At 38.4% G+C, this 24536-nt stretch overlaps 1 protein-coding gene across 1 annotated transcript; it reads right to left on the reverse strand.

The window, feature by feature from the left end:
- Positions 1-3051: 3051 nt before the first annotated feature.
- LOC143177561 (arginine kinase) lies at positions 3052-17468 on the reverse strand. The gene is made up of 4 exons (XM_076375556.1): positions 16953-17468; positions 13532-13697; positions 8267-8568; positions 3052-3285 (listed from the first exon to the last, which is right to left on the reverse strand). Exons 1-4 carry the CDS (start codon positions 17466-17468, stop codon positions 3121-3123), a joined length of 1149 nt encoding a protein of 382 aa, XP_076231671.1. The 3' UTR covers positions 3052-3120.
- Between the last annotated feature and the right edge of the window lie 7068 nt (positions 17469-24536).

Raw genomic sequence — 24536 nt, forward strand, 5'->3', positions numbered from 1 at the left:
AATTCAAATTTTTAAAAATTCAAATGTTCAAATTTTCAAATATTCAAATATACAAATTTTCAAATTCTCAAATATTCAATTATTTAAATTTTACATCAGAAACTTATTTTTATTTTCCCAGAAATAAAAATTTCACTAAATATCAACAACAGCGAATAAACGCAGTATCTTGTATGCTATTATACACACAATATTTCCATACGCTTACTTGTAGATTCGATGCTGCTCAAATGATTACTTTCCATTAAACAATTTTTATTAAGCCATTCGTCAGAGCTCTAAATACGCCAGCACGAAGCTGAAAATAAACTAAATTAAAACACACGAGCACAGCATCTACGATACTCCATACCATTACTGAACAGTAAAAATATTAGTCACACTAAGAGGCGCAGTGATCCCGAGACTATTTGTCGTCAACCATAGTCTGCAAAACTTCAAATTCTCTCTCCGTCTAACAACCCCACTTTCTCCCCTCCACCAATTAAATGAACAATATAATCACTCATTAACACCTCAGACCACTCGCGTGAATCTCAGGCAAAGAACACCCGTTGTTTATGCGACTGTCTTCCCCTCGGTAGCCGAGAAGAACGAGTCTGTTGTCACGTTTCGCGTTATTGTTATTGCCGAAAGATAGACGCGGCTGGTGCTCGCGCGTCCTGCCTCTTGACATTCTTATGGTGTCGAGAGCGGCAGCCTCGCCGAGTTAAATAACGCGAAAGTTGTCTGGCGTGCCCAAGGTCCGGAAGTGTATCGTTGAAGATAGAAAGAAGGAAAAGAAGCGAGACGTGTTCTCGAAAGTTTCCGCTACGCTGCGGAGCCGCAGCAAGATAAAGAGAACAAAGAGTGGACGTTGGCGCGGTTAACTTTTCGAATGGAACGCGCGTCGCAATCAGCCCCTGTATAATCTTACTGTAAATTGGCACCCCGAGGACTCTATCCCCGCTTAAATACTATTGTAAAGCGCGCGCTGGAAAAGTGCCGCAACATCCCCCCGCGGGATACGCTCCAAACTTTTCAGTACTCTCGGTTTTAACATCGCGCCAGCTACTGCGTTCATGTTTGCAATCAAATAAATATTACTTTACGTACTCGCCTCTACTCTGTTATCGTTCCGTGCGCTAACACGCTTTTCAGGGGTGGTAGAAGTAAGGTATTTGCGTATCTCGAAGGGAAAGATCAGGAATGGATAAATATTGTGAAATTGATCGGCGAGGTCGGGCGAAAATTCAGCGAGCTTAATTTTACGCATAAATTGCCCTTTCTAAACTGTAAATGAAAATTACTGGTATTTTGCTGTTCGGCTACTGTTGAAACGAAGTTGTCATTGTTCTGTTGCAGCCTCTGCATTATTCGGTAATTTAATATTATGTAGTATTGCACAACAGCGGTAATATAATTAGATTTAATGTTCACAATTTATCAGAGTAATATCAATTGTGTTTTAATACGGTACGACTTGCGAAGCTGCAAAGTAGAAAAGGAGATATATATGTATAGTGCTCCTTTGTTATAATTTCATTGCTATATTTAAATACCCTGAAATTATTTTACAACGTTTGATTGTCAGACTCCATTTAATAAAATCAGATATACGGCGTGCAACAACAGGTGCCAGAAATGATGAAGGGTGAGTGTACAGACTAAAATAAGAGGAACATGAAATATAGAGAAATTGTATTTGAGACTTCGTCTTCCACTTATTAATTATTGAGAAAGTTCCGAAAATATACGTAAGCGTGTCTGACTCGACTTACTCTACTGACGTCGCTGCGTCTGTCTCGGCTTCCCGTCAACATCACAGCAAGTAGAATAAGTCTTCAAATCTGGCACAATTCACGTGTATTTTAAGTGCACCTTGAATAATTAATAACTCGAAAATAAAACGTTATACTTTATTTCATTAATTTTTATTGGTGTCTTGTTTTAACGCAGAGAATCATCCTTATAAATTCCTGACACCTGCTGGCGAAATAATTTTGGGTATTATAACATAATCTAGTCGGATTACTGGATTTCTATAATAAAAATTAATAGTGGTGGAAAAAACAATATCTAAGCATTTGTCATATGAATTATTACAGCAGCCTACTATATCAGAGCTAAAGAAATAAAGAGCCTTATGTTTCAGAAAACTGATCTCAGAAACGTGACCCTTTCTATAAAATTGTTATTCACGAACACTGTGCCCCAAATAAGTCTCCAAAAAAGTGCAACATTTATTTATTTATTTGATTCAATAAGTATATACCCACTTTATATATAAAACTCTGAATATAAATAATTATAGATGTATACTAGAAAAAGAATAAAAAAGAAAAAAAAGGCAAAAGTCGAGACAGTTCATTAACTGAAGTTATAAATCAAGAGGGCTGACTGTCGACACTTAAAGATCCAGCCAGACAATAAGTCCAATCTATCGGTTATAAAATTTGCATTCTTACATATTCTTGTCAATGGATCACAGAATGCAGCTTCACTTCTGCGTGATACTATGTAAAAGACAGAAGAGCTGCTCAGAAATCTTAAAGCAGCATTAAAGTTTGCAAGCATAAACAGCGAGGAGCAATCAATGTAACTGTTAATAATTCCGAATAAAAATACTATATCAGCAACAGACCTTCTGTCCTTCAGCAACATAAAAACCCTGCCCACAAACACGTGGTTTCATTCAACATCACAATTTATTTATTCAAATGTATACAACAGGTACAACAACACTTAACAGTTCTCCACGCACGAGCATCGAAAATCGTAAAATCCGTGGCAACGATAGCGGTGGTAGGGTAATAATGAATCGATATTACTACGATCCGAATCTGAGGGTAGAAAATGCGGTAGACGTTTCTAGTATCGCAATGAACGTGGCCGAAGCTGGCCCCGGGTTGTCGATAACTGCGTTTCGAAACAAACCGTGCACCCCCCGGTGGCGTTACTGCGAGAGCACATCGCCGGCACATACGGACCATTAATCGATAAAGTTTTAGATATTTCGATTTACAAGAATTACAAGGAGCGGCGTGGTATTGAATGGAACGAAATCGATGAAACGCTCGCGACTATCGACGCTCAACGACTTCAACCCCCGACCGATGCCGCGCCCTCGACGCTGGGATATTACGAGTTTTGTTCCTCCAGTTGTTTCTCGTGTTTGATCAGCTCGAGCACACCGTTCCTCATCTCGAAAACCACTTCTCGCTCGGTCAAACCCAGCCGCCGTTTGTTGCTGATATCGTACACGCCGCCCTCGCTTTCAGAGTGCTCGCCCCTGGTGCCCCTTATCTGAGTATTTAACATATCATTTGATTACGTTCGATCCAGATGTTCACGATTGCAGAATTCGATGAATGGCGAGAGGAGGAAATAGGGTGATCGAGTTAGAAGAAATTGTGAAGAGTGAGGAGTACAGCTGTAGTACTTTGGGGGAATATTTGGAAGGGGTGGCAACTATAGTTTAGTTATATTTGCGATTTTCTGTTTGGAACAGAGTTCCATGTAGGACCCTTTTCACTTACTTCAAATTTTCAAATACTTAGATTTCTAAATATTCAAATCTTCAAATTTTCAAATATTAAAATTTTTAAATACACACATGCTTTAATGTCCCAAATTATAATTCTAAAAATTTACAAAGGCTATACTGAGATTACTTTAAGTGTAATGATTCGTTTAGAAAATCGACTTACAGACCTGAAAGCCAACTACATTTAAAAAAAGTCGAGTTGATACGATATTCTTTGTTCTCTTAATCAAGAATACGGCAGAAATCCATTAGAGTCACTTTCGTAACGATACGATAAGAAGTAAAGAGTTTTATCTATTTTCAAAAAGAAAGTAATGCATCACCATATCTGAACCTTGCATCTTAAATAAACAACTACTGATAGAAATAATTTCCAGGGGACTCGGTGAAATTTCAACACGCTATTTGGGAGGACTTACTGTAACTAGAAAGTTTTAAATAACTTTTCGTACTTATAGAGTAAGCGTTCCTTGGAAAATATTTAGCTAGAACTTTGGAAGTTTTTCTCAGCAGCAGAGGTTAAAATTTTAACCGGTTTATTATTTTTATAACGAACCTTAACTGAATACTTCTGTAGATATAATATTAAGATGTAGTAAATATGTATTTCTGCTACACTTTATTAAGAGACTTCATTAAGCTTCGTGCTTTTGCAACTAGTTTAGAATATGCGTTCTTGAGTTTGCAAAGAAATGGAAACGACAAGAGAAAAGAAGATTATGTCTTTAAAAATAAAATTTCTAAAGCCTTTGAAGCGATTACAGCTCAAGGAATAGTTTTAAGATGGCACGCAATTGAAAAGGGAAGTGCATGGGAATATTCCTTGTAAAAGGAATATGAAATTTGGTGACTCAAAGGGATTTTGAACTTAAAGTGTAGAGTAAAGGCATCATCAAATTTTGATGCGCAGTAACTTACAAATTCGTTCACATGTGTTCGGAATATTAGTAAATTGTTAAATTCACTTTATCATACTTGTTCCTTTATTAACCCTGGTACTAGTTCCTAGCTTTATTATGCCAAGATTACAGTCACTCGGATTTCAAACATAAAGCTGTAGAAACTGGAAGAAATACGTAGAAAGGTTTTGGAAATTTGAAGAGATGAAAATTTGGAAATTTGAGTGTTTGAATATTTGAAAATTTGAAAATACGAAAATTTGAAAATTTGAAAATACGAAAATTTGAAAATTTGAAGATTTGAAAATTTGAAATCATTCTAGTCGAAATAAGAGTATTGGGGTTTCTAGGTGAGTTCACTTTGGTACACCAAAGATTAAATTAAGTATTTGCTCAATTCAAACTTATTTAATCAAATAAATTGAATAACCTTTAATGAACAAATTCGTAAGTCACTGCAGTTCCAAGTCGATAAATACGAAAAACATCGAGCTTGGTCATTTAATTGATTAATGACCTTCAGCGAGTTTGTGTAACGTTTTTGTTATCATGGTAGAATCTCGCTAAAAATGTTGGAAGCGCCGTCGGCTTATTGAACAGTTAACGCATAAACGATACTCATTACACATTCCCTCCACGAGCTATTTTCCTGGCTGAAAATGAAAATTTAGTGATCGATGGCTCGATTATAATTTTGAAAACAAACAAAGAGTTTCAGACGATGTGAATCAGTTTATGTCTACAGCATACAGGTCTGGACGGTTCTTTACTAAATTTATCATGTTCATTACAGTGTTGACTATTAAACAGGTGAACACTTTTTTACTCTATCGTTTCTACCCTCATTTATAATCTACTATCACCGCTCACGTTGAAATATTCCCGATTAACTATTCCTCCGCTACACGTCAATTAAATATTTTCTATTCAATATTCATATCAAACTGTCAAACTCAAATAATATTCTAAAAATTTCTCGAGCACATCCAATCAATTTAATCGTAACAATATATTTCGAAATTATCATTAACAATATTCCTCACATTAGATGAAAGAGTCGATATTGCGTCATCAGTTCGAATTAATTTAGCTAATTGAATTTACAATTAATTCAATTGCGATGATTAAGTCCGACGATTTAAATTAAATTCCGATATATTTCGTTCAAGAGTGAAACCCCTGTAACGCAGTTCCGAAAATCTCGCGAGAAAGGATCGCGTTATTTGTTGCACACGATATGTATTTATTTCATGCTGCAGTTTGCTGTGTTCAATTATCATATCATAATCTTCAATTACAATGTCATATCAAAAGTTTCAATTACAATGTCATATCATATCTAGATACACGTAAAATATGATAATCTTCAACTAAAATGATTAGTACAGTAAAATTACAGGGTCCAGCGAAAAGAAGAGTGCACTCACGTGTTAAAGAAAATTTCATTTTTTTCAGTCATCTGAAAGAGGAACCTGTTCAAATATTTTCCCCCTGAGGGCGATATTCATTGTCCATCGTTTATACACCCGATCCTCTGTGATTATAGTTTATGATGTATACACTTAGGATTTGTATCGGCAACATCACTGCAGTTAGTTCATAATGCAGAAAGATATGAACGTTTAATGTTAATACCGATTAACGTTAATCTCGATCCCGGAAACTTGTTGCATTCGTCCCTATAATTTTGTAACGGAGCGAACGTTTGATAACGCGATAACTGAACATCATCGTCCCGCCATTTATTGTTTACCATGTGTTTAATATTGAGCGCGAATTAATTCAGTTTATCCCTTGAGTGCAGCCTGTCGCACTTTGTTTCACAATTAAATGTGTTACCTTCGATGGTGAAATTACTGTATCTAAGTGCTTGATGTTGCGACAGTGTCATCAAAATTTCTGATCTCTGAAAAGCGATTCGTCGAGGGGGAGTGGCTTAGAAGAGTGCCTGATTTATTACCAATAAAAGTCTATCCAGGTATCTATAGTTTCCAATTATACCTTTCACAGAGGACTTGTACCAACTCATAAAGTTGGTAGCTTTTTCCATGAGAAGCTACCCTTAGATATATTAGTTCTTTGTATTTTAGTAATCTTTCAGTGATTTTCTTTCAGAAGAATTAGTAATGCCAGAAAAAGTCAGGAGTGTCAACAAGGAATTAGTGGTGCCACCAGAAAATTAGTGACACCACCAAGACATTAGTGATGCCACCAAAAAATTAGTGGTGTCTACAAGAAATTAGAAGTACTACAAGAGATTAGTAGAGCCACCAAAAAAATAGTAGGACCATAAAAAAATTAAGCATCGCCAAAATGCAAAGATAGATAACAATAAATTGGTCACATTTCACTAGCTAAATAGGGGAAAAAAAACATGAATGGATCCATAAAGACCTTGCGTTAAATGCTGGGTGAGATGATGTAAATGGTGAAAGCATGACAAAATTAGACATTACAACACAGCTGTACCTGGCCTCTGCGACTCCTTAAACGAGTGAAAACGATAACGATGAAAGATTAACTACGTGCTTTGACGCACAGAATTCAAGTATTTAAGAACCATACAGAAGAAATTCGCTGCTCGTTACGAGAAAAATGTGCTTCGTGGGACTAAATGACGATGAAAAAGTTTAAAGAAACTGGGTCAATGAATGGCTTAGACCACGATATTGGACGTCATCATTTAACAAGATGCTGGTGAAAAGGAATGATTTGAAAAGACACCTAAACATCAAGATACCCTAAACAATCCCCCACTCTATAGGTTCGTTAAGTTCCTTTTACCAACTTCTGTTCCGTTACTTGCCCTGAAAAATTATGAAACACTTGTCAGAGAAACTTTCTCGGATCTCCCATAATTTTTATGATACCATCAGGAGCGTGGAACTCCAACTAGCTTCATGCTTCGAACTTGAGTTATTACAGGGAAAAAGAGTATGGTCCTCTTATTTTACCTGCTATACAAACCTACAAACTTCTAGCTAAATTGGTGTTGGCGAAAGGAATTAGACTTGGTGCCAACGAGATCTTGTGTTAAGAAAACTATAGGAGTTTTTACAAGATAGATTGTAGAAGTCGAAGAGATGGAAAAAAACGTATATGTATACATACACATATGGATAGGTCAGTATGTAGGTATTTGTGAATTTGAGTACACGTGCACTTGGGTATACGTACACTTGAGACCACAGACACCTAGACCTAGGTAAACATATTTACATTCGTAGATTTTAGTTCACGTGGACCTAGGTAAACAAACATACTCAGGTTCACGTGCATCTAGATAAACATAAATATACTCAGTTCACGTGGACCTAGGTAAACATACAATCAAGTCCACGTGAACTTAAGTGCACGTATACATAAGTCCACGTGCACTAGAGCACTTCTGTCCCTATTTACTTCACTCCTTATGTACTTGAATGCAGATACACCTAGACACACGTATATCCAAATACACATCTCAAACACATTTCAACAGTCTTCAGAAGACTAATAAAGGGAAGCAAAGTAAGCAAAGTACCTTCACAAAAATCAAACAAAAACAACAATTGCAAAGTAAAAACTATCAGTAGTTTTTTTAAAGAGAAAAATTTAACAAAATACTCAATCCAAGTGAAATACCTTCTAGCTGAAAAGCTAGCCAAAAATAACAAAAAAATAATCGTACACAGCATAGAAAAATATTCCTGGAAAGCCAGTCAGATCCGTATTTCCGACAGTAGAATAGCAGTTATAAGCCAGAAGGTTAGGCCAGGCGGCGCATAAGCGAAATACGTTCATCCTATGATCGGCTTGCGGGGCATGAATAAGGAAAAGGGGAAGCAATTTCGTTTCTCACCTGAAGATTGTACATGTTCGCGATTTCTTCGAATTTCGTAAAATCCTGGCTCACTTTCGGGAACCGAGCATGAACGGAGGCCCTGATGGTGGTTCCCAGGTTGGTCGGGCAGAAGGTGAGGAAACCGAGTCTCGTGTGTCGCGAGAATTTCAGTCTCTTCTCGACTTCAGAAACCGCTTTAACAAGCCTCGCGTACACGGAGGACAAATTCCCACCCTTTTCCATCGATATCAGACGCATGTGGTCCTCCTCGTTGCACCAGACGAGGAAAGTTTTCGCCTCGTTAAAAAATATTCCTCTGCCTGGAAGAACCAATACAGTGACGAGGAAGGGAAGGAAGGGAGTGAGGATAGAAACAGAGAGGAACGAGAGAGTTCTTTCTTTTGATTACAGTTTCAGAGACGAGGTGCAAGTTCTGCAGATCGTGGTAACGTTGATCAAGCCTTTACAGATACACCGATGAATTTTTCAATTTTCGGTGCTTCGCGTTGCGAGAGACGTGGAAATAATTTTGTAGAGGAGCAAGTAGACTTGCGAACGCGATAACGCGTTTACTGTTAGGAGTAGATGAAAATGGATTTGGTAGTAGTCTTATTGGATAGAAAGACTTGAAGGGTCCCATATATTGGCTGTCTCGTCCCACTAACGTGAATGACTGATGAGGTGGATGGAAATACCAGCGGGAAATGTGGGATCCTTCTAGCCTATTCTTGTATGTTTCTAATACTCGACTCTGCGTCTAGTTTTTATCTTGATGATGGAAATTTCTTGTCCTCTTTTATTTGCAATAGGCTTTTTTAACTAGTCTATTCGAATGTATTAAAGCTACTGCAATATTTACATAATGTTACTACCCGAAGTAAACTTCAAAAGAAAATCATTTGATTCCAATCCATTTCAAAAAACTCTGATTTGCCCCTATCTACTCCAATTGCCTCTGTGAATAGGCCCAAATCATTCCAACTAGCTCAAACCTATTCAAACGGGACTCTACAAGCGTTAAATGTTCCAAGATTCTCTAACCATACTGTAATCTGTGGGTAGCTCTAAATCGACAAAAGTATCAGACACTAAATGCACGACAATCTAAAATTACTTCAACTATCATGTACTACTGATCATTCGCTACCAGAACGTGCCATCAAACTGATCAATTGCCCATCTGATGGGTATAATCCTGCCTTTGGTTACGATCAATCGCATGCAGTTTGCCTCGATGGTAGCAACGAACGATATTTCCGATGCCGAGCATACAAATGGCGGTTGGAACAAGGGGGGCAACGCGTATAACCAGGACGATACGTTTGTTCATTTTTCATTGCCCTCTTGATCTACGTGGCGCGTAACAAATTGCTCGAGTAGGTGCGCCACATAAGGCAAATCTCGTACCGACGTAAAATGTAATCGAAAGGCGGTTCACCGACTGCGTATTGTGCCGCCTGTTTCCATTCGCCTCGAGCTACGCGGAATTGAATTATTAATGTCCCAGTCTGGCTATGACAGGAGCACGCGTGTACGTCGAGACACACGCGAACTGTATTTACGGGTTGTTGTAGAGAAACAGACTGACTTTACGAAGTCTCTGACGCCTTAATGCGTCTAATGTGCGTCAAGATTTTTTTTACGACTTAGAGAAAGCGAACTTCTGTTACGTTCGAGTTTAATGTGCATTTATAACCTTGCATTGCCATTTCCTGGGGGAAAGAATGAGATTTGGCTCTGATTACAGATTATTGAAGATGTTGATGGGACAGTGTGACCTAGTTGTGGGGGTTATGCAATTCTTATTAGGATTTGTTAGTGAAATCACATTAATAAAAGAGGGTAAATAAAATTTATATTGTGACAGATGAATTGGAGAATATATTTAATAAGTAATAATTTCGCGTTATTGCAGATAACATTTTATTGAGCATCAAGGTTTAATTCTTCAATTATTTGCTTTGAAACGGCCCCATCAGTTACGTTAATTGCTTCAGAAATTGTTATTACTCATTTCGCATAAATTCAGATGTTCCTCTTTATGTACAAACGATCAAATTTAAAGCTTGAATCATCATTATTTCACAGTTGGAAGCTCCAATAGGGTTTACGAAGGAACTGACTTATACTTCATATGAATGTTTTCTATTACTACATAATCGTTTATACTTTAAGGAAATCAAAGGCTCTTTATGACTTTATGACCAAGCCTCGAAACTTCAAAAAAATTCCTCTCGCCTCTCGCTTTTCACACGTCCCTCTTTTCCCCCAAAAATGTATAAATCAGTTTTCCCTCTCACCCTGCAGCCCAAACTTTTCCCCCTGGAAGGCAGCCCAGTTATCGTGATCACCTCCCGTTGCAACAAATTCAATTAAAGCCAGGTTTAAATACACCCTCTCGCTCTGAAACCCCTCTAAACCACGAGCATTCATCGCGAAAAACCCCTCACCCGTATCTCAGAGCGAAGAATCCCTCTCGGTCGTTTCGTCGGGACGAAGGCTTCGATCGAAATCAATTTCGCGCGGGAAGATTAACGAGACGAAGCAACAACGCATGAAGTTCATGCCTCCCCGTAATTCAATTCGCCGCGAGGGCGTACCTCTTCGAAAAGGAAAAACTAATATCACCGACCGTGGCTAGAAAACAGCTCGTAAATAACAAGCAGCGGTAACGAAGGCAGAATTATCAGCCAGCATTAAAGAGACAAGACGTGGAGCTAGTCGCGGCATAATCGTGACAAACGAGCCGAAGAAAATGGACCATTCAATTATTACATCCACGTGAAGTCACATGGGGAAGCTTCTACAATAACTATTCGATGTGTCTGCAAAATGAAGGACGCGTCATGAATCACGTGGAGAGAAGAAGACGATTATTTCTATTATTACAAATCAGAGGAATTGGTAAACATGAAAGGAGATAAAATGGTGGATGAAAGGGGTTGTATTGCTAGAGAGGCGAGTGCTCAAAAGGTTACGAATTTAATGTCATATCGAGTCGATGGATATCGGATTGGATGGTATTATTGGTGATCAGGCGTCGTAGAAAGCGGTCTGGCGTCTTGAAGTCGACGTATTTTCTTCGGGAGCGATCGAGAGCGAGCCAGTGTCGTATTTAGAATCTCGTTTAATCAACAGGGTTGCAGCCTGTACGCTGACAGGGAAGATCAGAACGCAGCTAGTACGTCATGGATCGCTCGACTGATGAACCGTTTACGAGGAGAGGCAAACACGGGGACGCCTTTAATTATCATCGAACAGAGACTACACTTACGGGGCTGATTCTCCCTCAAACATATCCTAAGCTGTTTAATATCCCTTAACCCTTTCGAGCCGTTTAATCGCGGTAGCAAAGAGATTTCCCAAGGCCATCGTGAGGAAGATCGCTAATGCAAATTCGGTTAATCACAGGGCCCCAAGTTGGCCTTCTGGCACGCTGGGAACCACAGGGCAACCATTGCTCGCGATATTTTCGAGTTTGCGTTTCGATTAGAGAGACCGTGTCTCCTTGGGGCTGTAAACAGGGCACTTTAGACGGGGGAACTTATGCACAGTTGGATCGCTGAATAACTCGCGTGCTTCTCTTGCCTGGGAGCCTCGGATTAATTCATTATTCTTCGAACGTCTTGCATAATGTTTTCATTGTTGATGTAATCTTTGACTGGTTTCGTGTTGATGTTACGAGAGAACGTAAGGGGACCTTTGTGGTTTCGTTGTGAAATGTGATTATATAACTGGCACACTGTCAAGCAATTATCGTGCCTCCTACATTTACAGTGAAGATAAGGATATACATATAGATTGTAACTTTCAGAAATATAAAAATTTTAGTTAATGTAAATGCTGTGTCTCTTTCAAACAAAATGTTTTTCTGATGTAAGAGGAATTGAAACGTAATAGGACTCTAAAAATTACTAAAGAACTTAAAGTATATATAAGCACCTAAAGATTTTGCTTTACGTCAGATTATAAAAATAAGAAAATTTTTTAATGACTCCAGTAACGAAATGTATGGATCCATAAACGCATTAAAAACTAAGTTCTCAAGAATATTATACATTCTACCTGTTCATCAATTTGTTAGTCGGAATCGCCTGTTTTTTTACAATCTCAAGACCCTGAGCTCGTTAAAACTTTAGTGGACAATCTCGTGAGGAAAATGGAGGTTAAAAATCGGCAAACGGCAGACCCCACTCGTAACATTCGTCAACTCGCCATTTCGCTAACCTGTCCCCCGTCTAATGTACCGTAATCCTGGAAACTTTCGACTTAATCTTCGTTTAAACTTGAACCACCAATTTCGACCGTTTGGCTTACCGAGGATTAACGTTTTCAAGCGAGCTGAAGGAACTCGAAGCATTGTAATTGAATGTTTTACAGACTACTACGGCAAGTTTATGTGGCGAACTAATTGAACGTCAATTCGCTCAAAAGATTTTGATACAACTTTTCAAATGTCTACACGTACCGAATACGTCAACAACATAGATAGAATCAAGAATTTTAAAAAATAGAAAAATGTGAATAAAGGGTATTGAATTGAAATCACTGTCTAAATTGCGTAATTACTAATTTTGAAAATATCAAATACCAAATTTTCAGGTATTCAATGTATGCAATGTGTTCAGTATATTCAGGATATTCAGGATGTTCAAGGTGTTCAAATATTCAATTTTTAAAACATTTTCAAACGTCTCCTATATCTTCTCGTAAATAGTTCTGCTCACAAACTAACATTCACGAACAATGTAACTAAGCTAATATGACTGAACATAAGTACCTATGAACATCTCCATGGAAACTAGTTCCCCTAACTTCCTACTCCAAAGCATCCCTCCCCAAAAGAACTGCATCACCATTCCCAATACACTACTCCTAAGAGAAACACCTATCGAAGTCAAGACACCCATCGAGTTCGACAGCTCGCAGGAGCCAGTGTCTTCGTACAGTACACAAACGTTCCCCAGTAATTTCAAGTTTAAGCTCGACTTCCAGCACAGATTAAAGGGCTCGGTCCCCTGTCGAACGGGTTTATCTGGGATTCACGATTGACTTTAAACTATATTTTATGAAACATGCACCCCCCGCCGACTTATCGTCCGCGCAGCGATTTCAATCGCTTTCAATTCGCCGGAAAATCCGTCGAATGATAGATTTCGAATAGTTTTAAAGGCGCTGCCCGATCGATCCATTAAACTCCCCATAAAAGTTAGCGACGAAAGAGATAGAAACAGATAGATAGAGACAGATTGTTAGAGAGAGGAAGATGGTATCATTACTCACCGGTTGGCCAGAACCTATTCGCGTTCGCCGCTTCCAAAAATCGATCGCCCTCCTTGAACAGAAAATGATCGTCTATGAGCTGCTGCTGCGTCTCTTTATCCATCGCGACCAGTGGATAATAAGTCCCTTTCAGCTCCCCCTCGAGCGTCTCCAGAGCTGCTCTCACCTAGAAACCGAGGAAAACTCGTGAGCATAAACAGATTAGTAGAGTCGTTTCGTCATTTCCCACCAGAAGTTATGCGTAAAGTGATTTTGAAGTAGCACTTTAAAAAAGAAAGTAAATTAATTCTGATCTCTTCTAGAGAAAAAATAACTCAATTTTCTCGAAAATGAGGTACCCACATAAAAGAGTCTTGTTTTATTCTGTATTTTTTTACTTATGTTTATCTAAAACATCTCTTCTTTTTTGGTTGTACCACAATTTCGGAGGCACCCTGTATTTTTCCCTGGTCGAGACCCCAGAGCCGAGCGTTGACAACGGGGGCGGATAAAACGCGATTAGAAAAAGCAATTATCTTCCTTAACGAAACGAGTAGATCCTCTACCGACGGAAAATCAATTAGCCGCGTACACATTGTGCCCTGATTCAAATGCCACGTGGATAGGCTCGTGTAGACACTGTCAAGTGTTGCTTTTTCTTCGTCGTTTGTTGACAGCCACTGAATTGAGTGGGAATGTATAAACAAATGGAGGAATTCGTTTTTTTCCCTGAGCAATAACAATTCCTTTACCTGCGGTAACAATTTTGTACCGCATTCTTTTGTGACGTTTGTTACAATATTTCATAGATAGTTGATTTCCATACCAGAGATGAAATAGCAGTAATAACCGTGCAAGGGAAGAATTTTTTTGAATATTAAAGTAAAGGTCCCTTCCTTTATCCTAAAAATTATTTTCCAATTTTCCGGGAGAAGAGAGAAAGCGGAAGAGGTTATTTAAAAATCGCTATGAAAGACATTTTTTGCGTCTTTGTTAAAATGTCAGGTCTAAAGCAGCGGGAGTTCTGTGTAAAACATTTCAAACGGTTTAAAATTTGTTGTGGGAAGTCTACTCTAGCCCAGGGAACTTTGGGAGAGTGCCACCCTCTGTAAAAGGTTTATCAGAGGGAGAAACAACTTTTTTAGTACTTTTTAATGGCCTACAAATTTATATCAGTTGGAGAAAAAAAGCCCTCCTGGGATGTTCCTTCGCGAGAAAAAGAAGTCTCGTTTCAGAGGTTGAAGGTCAGAAGCTCGAGTTACGAGTTAAATCCTCGATTTAACGCCGCTTCTAGACCTTCCTCGACTAACGGAGCGAGAAGCTTAGTATCAGCTTACGCATTTTTCTTTTTTTTTTCCAAATTACTTTAACGTATGGCGTTGATTATAGTATATTAAAGAATCTTAAGAAAAAAATTTCATTAATCTTGTTACATCAACGACGGAGTTCTCCTTTTATTCTACGGCTACTGTAAGGTATCTTGTGCTCACAATTATCTCTTTGCAGTTTGAAACTTTAATAACCCGAGGCAGTCTAAATTATTTCTTTGAAAACTTTTCGCTAAACCATCGATCGATGAAATACACGATATTGTACAGTTAACTGCATATGCTGCTCGAGCACCATTATTATAATGCAAAACGTGGATCTAAACGAGCTCGATAATCCTCTTTTTTAACAACGGCGCGAGCTTTGAAGTACTGTGCTACGCTCGTAGCATCGAGCGCCTTTATTTAATTCACAGTCGATCTTTACCCTTTTCCTCTCTCGCCAATTTCTCTTTCTCCCTTTCCCTCGCTCATTCCTTTATTAATTTACGTTATTAATCCCCTTGTTAATTCTCGGTAAATTGATTTATTAGTTCTTTTATTAAACATCTTTTAGAGGCGACAGTGGGGTCCCCCCGAAATTAAACTTGTTTATGTCTCTACCAAGCTTTTGCACCTTGTAATATCATATAAAATATTCCATGGTTCTATGAAATAGGAATAATTTAATATTTTAATCAAAAGTGTTAAATAAAAATAGATGTAAATCCTTCTGAAATGTAAATACAATTTGAAAATTAAAAAATTAAATATTTAAAATAAATACTTCAACCAAATTATTGACCTACATTTTTTTAATTCTTTCAGACCTATGTACATTGCTCTTCATGCACATCAATTCTGAACAATTCAAATTATTTTTGCGGCATTCACTATGCACCTGCCCAACCTCAACGACTTTTAAAATTAGTACTCTACCACTCATTATATTGACTGCACTTAATTAAATTTCAAACAAAAGGTTTCCCACAAATTAAAGTAACGTGCACTGAACGGAGAAGATTGCACTCATTACACACAAACGTAAATTAAATTACACCTGTTTTCTAAAACAGTAGAACCTCAATTACAGAATGGAAACTGAAAAAATTGCTAAATATTTTATAATAAACGACCTCGCTTTAAGCAGAATCGAAGTTAATTCTGAGAACACTCTGTTGTACAACTTTTATACATCCAATACCATCTACTTTGATCATGATATTAGTGTAAATTGCTTTATATTAAGCCAATCAATTAGCATTGTTCCTCGAAATTATTTTATTAATAAAAATTTATATGTAAAATAAAATACTACAGATTCCTTAAACACAGTCCCTTATTTTTGTATGGCTATTCTCGAATTTCCTAATAACAATTGAATAAGTTTCCGTTTTTAAAACCTAAAGCCACAGTACAGTAGTAGTCAATAAAACAGCACCACCCCTTCTCCAGGAACTGTGCAATTTTTTCCAGTTCATTCAATATATAGATACACAGCAAATATGATAGCACACTTAATTATTTTTATAAATCAAACCTACGCATAAAAAAGATAAACAAAAACTTCAATGCTAAACAACACGAGCGGTTACTCGTCACGCAAGAGTTAAACTAAAACCACTCATATTTTAACATCATAAATTTATATCTACTGCCTAAACACGTATACTCCACTACAAAACATAAAAATCTGTCGAAATTCATTCCCCGACATCTTCAAATAAACATATCGACCATCAATCAAAAGTGACCCAACTCCCTCTCTTATTTCACTATCGCCACCATCTCCTACCCAACCATTAACGTGATACAACTCCTATCCCCTCTACTCAATACCTCTCGATGCTACTAAAAAACCCAACTCAATAAAAAGAACTCTCACCCTCCTCTGTATAAATAAATAACCAACAATCCATAACGCCTTGAAACCTCCAAACCCGAAAAATCCCTCGCAATACACCTTCCCAAAATATAACAAACCCCCCACCCAGACCTATCCCCAGCACAAAACACAGATCAAGCTCTATCCCTCTACCACCGCCTAAGGGTGGAACACGCTAAGACCGAATTCCATTCCCCGCGGCGTCAAGCAGTCCGTTCATATTACAATCGGCCTTCAAATCTTTATATACCTTTTGCTCGAGCTCCTGATAGTGAGCCGCAGTCATGGTGGGATTTAAAGGATATCCGTCGACCGACCTGGCGCAACGAATCCTCGTCGAGATCACGTACTTCCCGTCGGGGTCGAGATCGCCCAGCTCCTCGGGCGACCCCCAATCCAGCTCAGGATGAACGTCCTCCCGTTTGAAGTCGCCGTGGTACTCCTCGATCACTGGGTCGAACAGATCAGCGAAGACGTCGTAGGCCTGTTGATCGGGGGCGTAGAGGCCCACGCCCGAGTCAGGGTTCGCCAGGCCCGACTGGATCACGTCCATCAAAGTCGAGCCGCTGCTAGTCATACGTGACTTCAGTTTGTCGAAGACAGACTGGCTCAAGTGTTTCTTCAACAGCGAACCGCTATCGGTGGTCGCGAACTTCGAGTAGGCCTCCTCGAGGGCCTTCACTCTCTCGTCGTCGGGGCTCATGAAGAGAGGCGCCGACGTCGACTTCTTCTTCTTCTCGCACGCGCACAGACGCTTGTCGCACATTTTGCCGGGTATTCTCAGCCACCCGCGTCTGGCTACCAACCCTGCGCCTCCACACAGAACTCGAAACGTGAGGTAACGATTTTGGACCCTGCAACGAGGTTCACGATGCGAGCAGTGCTTGGCGGCGACTGGTGATTAGGGTGATACGATAGGGAAGGGCTTTTGTTTTGGTTTCGGCCGTCCAGGTGGTTCCAAGGATAAAGTGGTAGGGGGTGAGAGAGGTGTCTAACAATGTTTTTGTTTGTGTTCGAGTGGCCTTCTTGAAGGGGAATTTTGAGGAAATTGGAGAGAGTGAGGTAATGGTTTTTAGGTTGTCCTTTTATGTGTGAATAGTGACAGATACCGAAAATTCGGAGTCGTAAAATTGACCAGACTGTAAGTGATAATAATTTTAATAAGTATCTGAATGTTTAAAATTTTGTAAATTAGGTATTAATATTTGAATATTTGAGTATTTGAGTATTTGAATACTTGAGTATTTGAATATTTGAATATTTGAATTCTTGAATTCTTGAATTGTTGAATTGTTGAATTGTTGAATTGTTGAATTTTTGAATTGTTGAATTTTTGAATTTTTGAATTTTTGAATTGTTGAATTTTTGAATTTTTGAATTTTTGAATTTTTGGATTTTTGAATTTTTGAATTTTTGAATTTTTGAATTTTTGAATTTTTGAATTTTTGAATTTTTGAATTTTTGAATTTTTGAATTGTTGAATTTTTGAATTTTTAAATATCTGCATATTTGAATGTTTAAATATTTGAATTTTAGAATATTTGAAATTTTGAAAATTTTCCTAAAAGAGTTGATGAATTTACTACTCTGAATATTTTTTACTTTCAATGTTACGTATATATCTGATATTTTTTCATGTTTTTTTTTATTTCAGTAATATTAACAGTACTTGAATTCGGAAGCTAAACATGGGTGTACGTATCAGTATCCTTGCAAAGGTCAGCCTTCGAAAATAGATCGTCGTGTTTAAAGAGGACTGTATTTGTTGATACAGCTACAAAAAACTGAGATACTATTTCGTTTGAAAGTAACAGAGAAAAACATCCTCCCTATCAAATAACGAACCTTACAGAAGAAATTTATATTATTATAAATTACTATTTATAATTTATATTAGGAATCTTTCAACATTATATACGTTAAATAACAGTTTGTATGAGATCGAATTTACTGTACATCCATTTAGGAAGTACAATATCAAAAAGATCAACAGTAATATAAAAAATCATTATCAATACTCACATCGTGTCCACGAAAAACACGTATGTATATTTGAACTATTATCGCCTTTTATATCCAATGATAGGGGCATTTACCTTATTTTGGAGGCGATGTCACCTTCTAATACAGATTTAAACACCTCCAAAGACTGAAATAGTAAACGAAGAATCAGAAAACCCATGACTCTTCAACCGCCCATAAAAATTCAATATATAAAAAAACCACTGTCCATTCCAATAACTCAACAAACATAATATACAAAGCACAATAGAACTACATAAACTACAAAACTCTTATTTCCATCGTTCCCGCTACGCGTTTCAAAATTATTATTTCAAACGAAACTTCATCCAAGTCCGACACTATTTTCTTTCCCCCCCTAAAGCTGTGTAACTGTAAAAGTTTCCAGCGTACAGCATCGTTCAATACGACGATATTTTGTAATTGCTTCAGGAAGCAAGCCGTGGCCGTTTCAGTTTTCAACTGCTGATTATTCGACCTCTAACCTTTCGACGGCAGGGGCTGGTCGTCTGGACGTCTCTATCGCTTCTCGGTCGCCTCTTTTCCTCCCTTCGCGTTTTCCCTTTCCGCCGTGTTCACGGAGCATCCCCCGGAGCGTTGAGTTTTAATTACACATATTTTTTGTGCGAGCCACTCTCGAGGCTCGCGGTATGCGCCAGAAGGGCCCTACACGACGGCGACGCGAATATTCTGAATTTTGACGGACGCTCGACGCTTCTGGCATAGCCATCTCGACGCCGAGCGACCGCGAAATCTCGTTTCCCGCTTGTCGCGAAAAAGTATTCGGCGCTGCCTTCAACTTTTCGTCTCGGCCAAGTCGTAATCGGTGTTCCTTTCGCCGTGGACCAAGGCTTCTCTCCTTTTGACGCTCAATGCGAGCTTCCAGGGAACTCTAGAGCTCCCTCGTGGAAGTTTATTAGTTCCCTGGATTTTTCTTGTATCGCGGTGAAACTATTTTTCGCGAAGAAATAGGGGGAGAGATATTGGTGGGAATGGGCTGCACTTGATTCCATGTTGGCTGTTGTTTCAAAATATTTCAAGATAAAAGTTTTTATAGATATAAGTGAAGATTGTCGATGTTCCGATGGATATTTCATCTTTCGAAATTAATTTCCTCGAATATCTGAGGCTCAATTGGAACTCCTTTTGTGAGAGATACTTTATCAGATAACTAATAGCAAGAGAGTGTTATTACTTTTGAAATTTAGAGAAAATCGATTGTATTGGAAGCGAAATTCTGAATTTTCTAATAAAAAATTAAGAAAATAGCCGAATAATTTATATTCCTCGTAATTACATCCCATCAATATGATTTCACCATCAGGATTAAATGTCCTTTATACAATTTTACAAAAAGGAAAGGGAGTCTATACATAAGACTCCTGATTAAAAATAATCCACTTAGCTTAACCCTTTTTTTACAAGAATTACTTAAATTAAGGGGCACACGTGTAATATACGCGCAATATGAACGAAAAAATTATCCTGCGTGGTTTATTCCCTGCGCAGCTGGAACATACTGTACGTTTCGAGATTATTATCGTAAGTAATGCTAATAAGTAAGTCCCTCCAGCAATAAAGCAATTGTATAAAGACGTACGCGTTAAATACGGCACACTGCACACTGCCGAGCAAATATTGAACTATCTCTTCAACAACGTACATTTGTCATTGAAATTATTAAACTTCTTAAAGGTGACAAGTAGACTGCGGATATTTATGCATTTACAGGAGATTCAATATGCAAAAAGTATCAAAAATTAAATATACATACTTTATGATATTTAGAAGGTGAAACAAATCCCTAAATAACTTTCATTTTTGTAACTGTATATACAGATTCTCTATTAACAGAGGTCAAAATCAAAAATTGGAAAACACCTGAACTTAGTACTTATCTTGTAATGTAAATCGAACAACACCAAATAAGTGATAAATTAAATTTTTTTATAAAGTTGTTACTTTCCCCACATTTGAAATTTCTCTCACCTATGTTTATCTATTCCTTCACCTACGAACATATTACCCAAATATTGAAGATATTATATTTTACATGCGCATCGTGAATTCACAATGTTCTACGAATCACTTCCGTCGGTTTCTTTGATAAGAACAATGCACGTCGAAAAGTTCTAATACGAATCCCACGATGGCTCGCATTTGAATTGATAATAGCCAGCGGAACAGAACAACACGCGAAACACTCGAATACGTCGGAATATCAGCGAGGAAGTCTCGACGCTTGCACCGAAACCGAAGCTAGTCAGTTTGAACGCCTTCTTCGGGAACAACCACCCTACGAGGGCGTTACACTAGCTCACTTTGAAAGAAGGATTATGGAAATGTAAAAATGTCGATCACTTGGAAACAGGGTCGCACGGAACGACCACTGCCGCATGCGTCTTTTATTACTTTCAAACTTGTCTTGTTTTTTAACAAATCCAACGAGAAAAATGTATTTCAACCTTTTTCCTATTATCTTTCTGTGCGGAAACTAAACCAGGGTCGAGGGAACATTTTTGTGGACTTTTTAATTTACTTAGTTCGTTTATATTTCTTCATTTTACGTAGTTTATTACTTACTGTGCTTTGAAATGAATTGCTGGTCTCTGATTAAGTTGATGTAGAGTACAGTGGGTTGTTAAATTTGATAAAATGGCGAATTCAGCTAGAATTGAAATTTGAGAGATGTAGAGAATTTTAGCGAAAGTGATACCAATGGATTTTTAATGCTGCGATGATTAAAATGATATCACATATCATATAAATCGGTCCATTTATAAGGAAATTAATTCTCAGTTCTGCAAATCGATTTCCTATGTAGTTTTCATTCTTGTAACCCGAGCTACTTATAGCATATTTGGCACCACTTTCATCGGGAAAGCATAAAAAATCGATTAGGGATATTTTTGTGAAAATCTAGGGAGATAATTCGAAACCTAGTATTTTTAGTCCTCACTGCTCAGTACAATCCTTTTATTTCGGAATACTTATGTTCTCGAGTGTGAAAATTGTTACAAGTCACCTGAACTATTTTTCTTACAATTAAATAGTGATAACTCTCAAAAAGTTTAAGTACTCAATTTTGAAACACCCTGTACAAGTAGTATAAGAACACATCGCTATGAATCTATTTGTTCATTTTTTCTGTTAGCTTTATTAAAACCGGCCATCATGAATATGAAGCATATACAGGGTGACCAATTTCCATCCAGATCCACAGCTAAAAGGGTACAACTAAAGAATGCATATTTCCGCCGAGCACTGTGCATAATATGAATAAAACGCGATCGAAGTCTTCAGCGCAACAATTTTTTAACGAATTCAATCTATTCAAATTCCCGATCCGATATTTTTTCCAATAACTGCGAGATTCGCATTTCCCTACCGTCGTTGCTACGTAATCAAATACTTTCGAATCTTTGAAATATTTTTACTCCCCGTGCACGACTCTTTTATGCTCCTTTGACTTCCTGGTTGGAAAGTCGAAATTAGGAGTACAAACAGCGGGACGCGCGGGTTTATCGTAGTTCGCCGAGTGCATTGTCTAAATTGGAAATCGGCGGTTATCAGAAAAGGAAAAAGGATGGACACCGTGGGGCCAAGTCACTCTTCGCGATTTTTGTTTGCCATCGTTGCAGGCCACCCCCGGCCACCCCCTCGTCACCTCTCGCCACGTTCTAACGCCCTCCCAGCAGTCTTTTATTTATGGCGTCCCGAATTTGTTTTGAATTTTATCCGACGAACCGGACTTCCGACATCGCCATTTCGATAGCGAACAACCATGAAATCCCGTTTCCGGCGCTAACCCGTATGTCGTGAAAATATTTAACTGCCACCCATTGGTCAAGATTTTTCGAGAGAAAATAACTGTCACACGGTCGAAAATGTACCTCGAACAGATTCTCGGTTTTTTTCGGGTATACCGAAAGGAAATCCTGAGTCACGAACAAATTGCCCGACGATCATTTTAATTAATTGATTTGATAATTCAGTGCCTGGTGGAAAATTGAAATAGGCAAATATTCAAATATTCAAATATTCAAATATTCAAATATTCAAATATTCAAATATTTGATATTTAATAAAAACGTGACTATAACCAAGTACCTCTGTGTTTAGAACAGAAATTGCAGAGAGAAAGTGAGACCTACAAATTTCATTTCTATCGTTTACAATAACTATTGAATTCAATAAATAGTGTTTAAGAACGTTGTATAAACAAATTTCCAAGTCCAATCTCTGACTCTGTAGAAATCTTCCAAATACTCTTCTTTTTTTTCATAGCAGGTCCTTTCGTCGGATCTTCAAGGCGGAATTTCGAACACTTTACTAGCCCTCGAGGCGACTACACTAAAGTTGGTTATCGATGCAATGATAAACCGTCTGCGCGAATCGTAAACTGGAATAATCAAAAAGAAAGCTGTGGACTATCAAGAGAAGCTATACATCTTTCCAAGATTATCGTATTTATTTTCAATGCTTTAAGATCGACATTAAGAAACTTCTCAAAAACTTTCAGCCGCCATAAATTTCTAAATTGGATGAGAGCCCGAGCCGAGCGTTCCCCGAGAAATTAATCACGTACTTTGAAATATTAATAGCAGCAGAAGTGGCCTGTCTATTTAATGAAATTACTAGAAAGCTCAAAGATGCCATTAAACAATACCAATAGCGAACACCCAATCGACAATACTGACATTACACAGCGCAATATTACCATTTAATTGTCCATGAATTACCGTCCCACCGAAAGCTCCATAATATAAAGGAATAACATCGCGTAACAAGTAATTACACTAATTAAATATTTCTCTTGCTACGCGAGTCGTTCGCGCCCTCTACCAGGGCAGCGATGCATAGTCAAAAGACGTAATTCCATGACACGGCGCTCCGTGAGGCATTCCAGCCGCCATAAAAACACGGTTATATTTTCGTCGCTTTTCATTTATTACGGCCCGTCTATCTCGATGTTTCCTCCATGGGTTATCTCAGATGCAAGATAAATAAAAGGCAGAACGTGGCCTCGGAACGCGCCATTAAGCGCACAGTTTCGCTGAAATTCAAAGAGCTAACTGTACACCGAATGAAATGTTCCCGAGGAAAAGCAAACGTTTCCTCCTTTCGAAACGTTTTCAATTTACGCCACAATTTACAGTAGACGTCTTTTATATAGACAAGCTCGCTCGTTGCATTCCGCCCCCGATATCCTCCACGACGACCCCTCGCGAACCGCCCCCTGACCCCCTGCGGACACAACAAGTAGTCATGAAATTCTATTTCCCGCGTCATCGGCTTAATACGAGGGACACAGAGGCGAGGGACGATGGAGAGAATGAAGCGTCTGGTCGCGGGGTTGCGTCGATGATCGTGCTTTGACGTTTTCGTTTGGTGGATTCCGATACGATTCTATTTGAAGGGTGGTAACATAGAGCGCCAAGCGTTCGGACCATTAAAAATTTTCACCGTCATCGTCGGTCGCCGGGGCGATTGAAATCTTCGGCGATGTGTCGATTCATACTGTCTGACGTATTATTCAGGAGACCATTAACTTTGACGCTGTCAGTGATCGAGGATGGCTTCTCTCGCGCCGAAGGCGGGAGCGAGTGATAAGTGGGGTACGTGTTCGATTGTTTCTATTGTTCGTTGAGATGAGAAAGAGGAAAGTGAATGCGTTCGTGCTTATGCGCTGTTTATTTGCGATCAGAAGCTAGTCGAGGTGAATGGTCCTTGGTGATGAGGCTGTTGGGATTATTTGTATAGGTGGAAATCTCCTTTTGATAGCTTTTCATGTGAAGGTTTTGGTAGGAAA

The sequence above is a fragment of the Calliopsis andreniformis genome, chromosome 3 (genome assembly GCF_051401765.1).
Source record: "Calliopsis andreniformis isolate RMS-2024a chromosome 3, iyCalAndr_principal, whole genome shotgun sequence".
NCBI lineage: Eukaryota > Metazoa > Arthropoda > Insecta > Hymenoptera > Andrenidae > Calliopsis > Calliopsis andreniformis.

Bases quoted from the DNA above. Each gene is read 5' to 3' on its own strand.
- LOC143177561 (XM_076375556.1), bottom strand. From the start codon at position 17,468: ATGTGCGACAAGCGTCTGTGCGCGTGCGAGAAGAAGAAGAAGTCGACG. The intron at 13,698-16,952 runs GTATATAAAGAT...CTCGGTTTCTAG, and splicing joins ATCAGGAGCTCGAGCAAAAG to GTGAGAGCAGCTCTGGAGAC. The intron at 8,569-13,531 runs GTGAGTAATGAT...TGGTTCTTCCAG, and splicing joins GAATAGGTTCTGGCCAACCG to GCAGAGGAATATTTTTTAAC.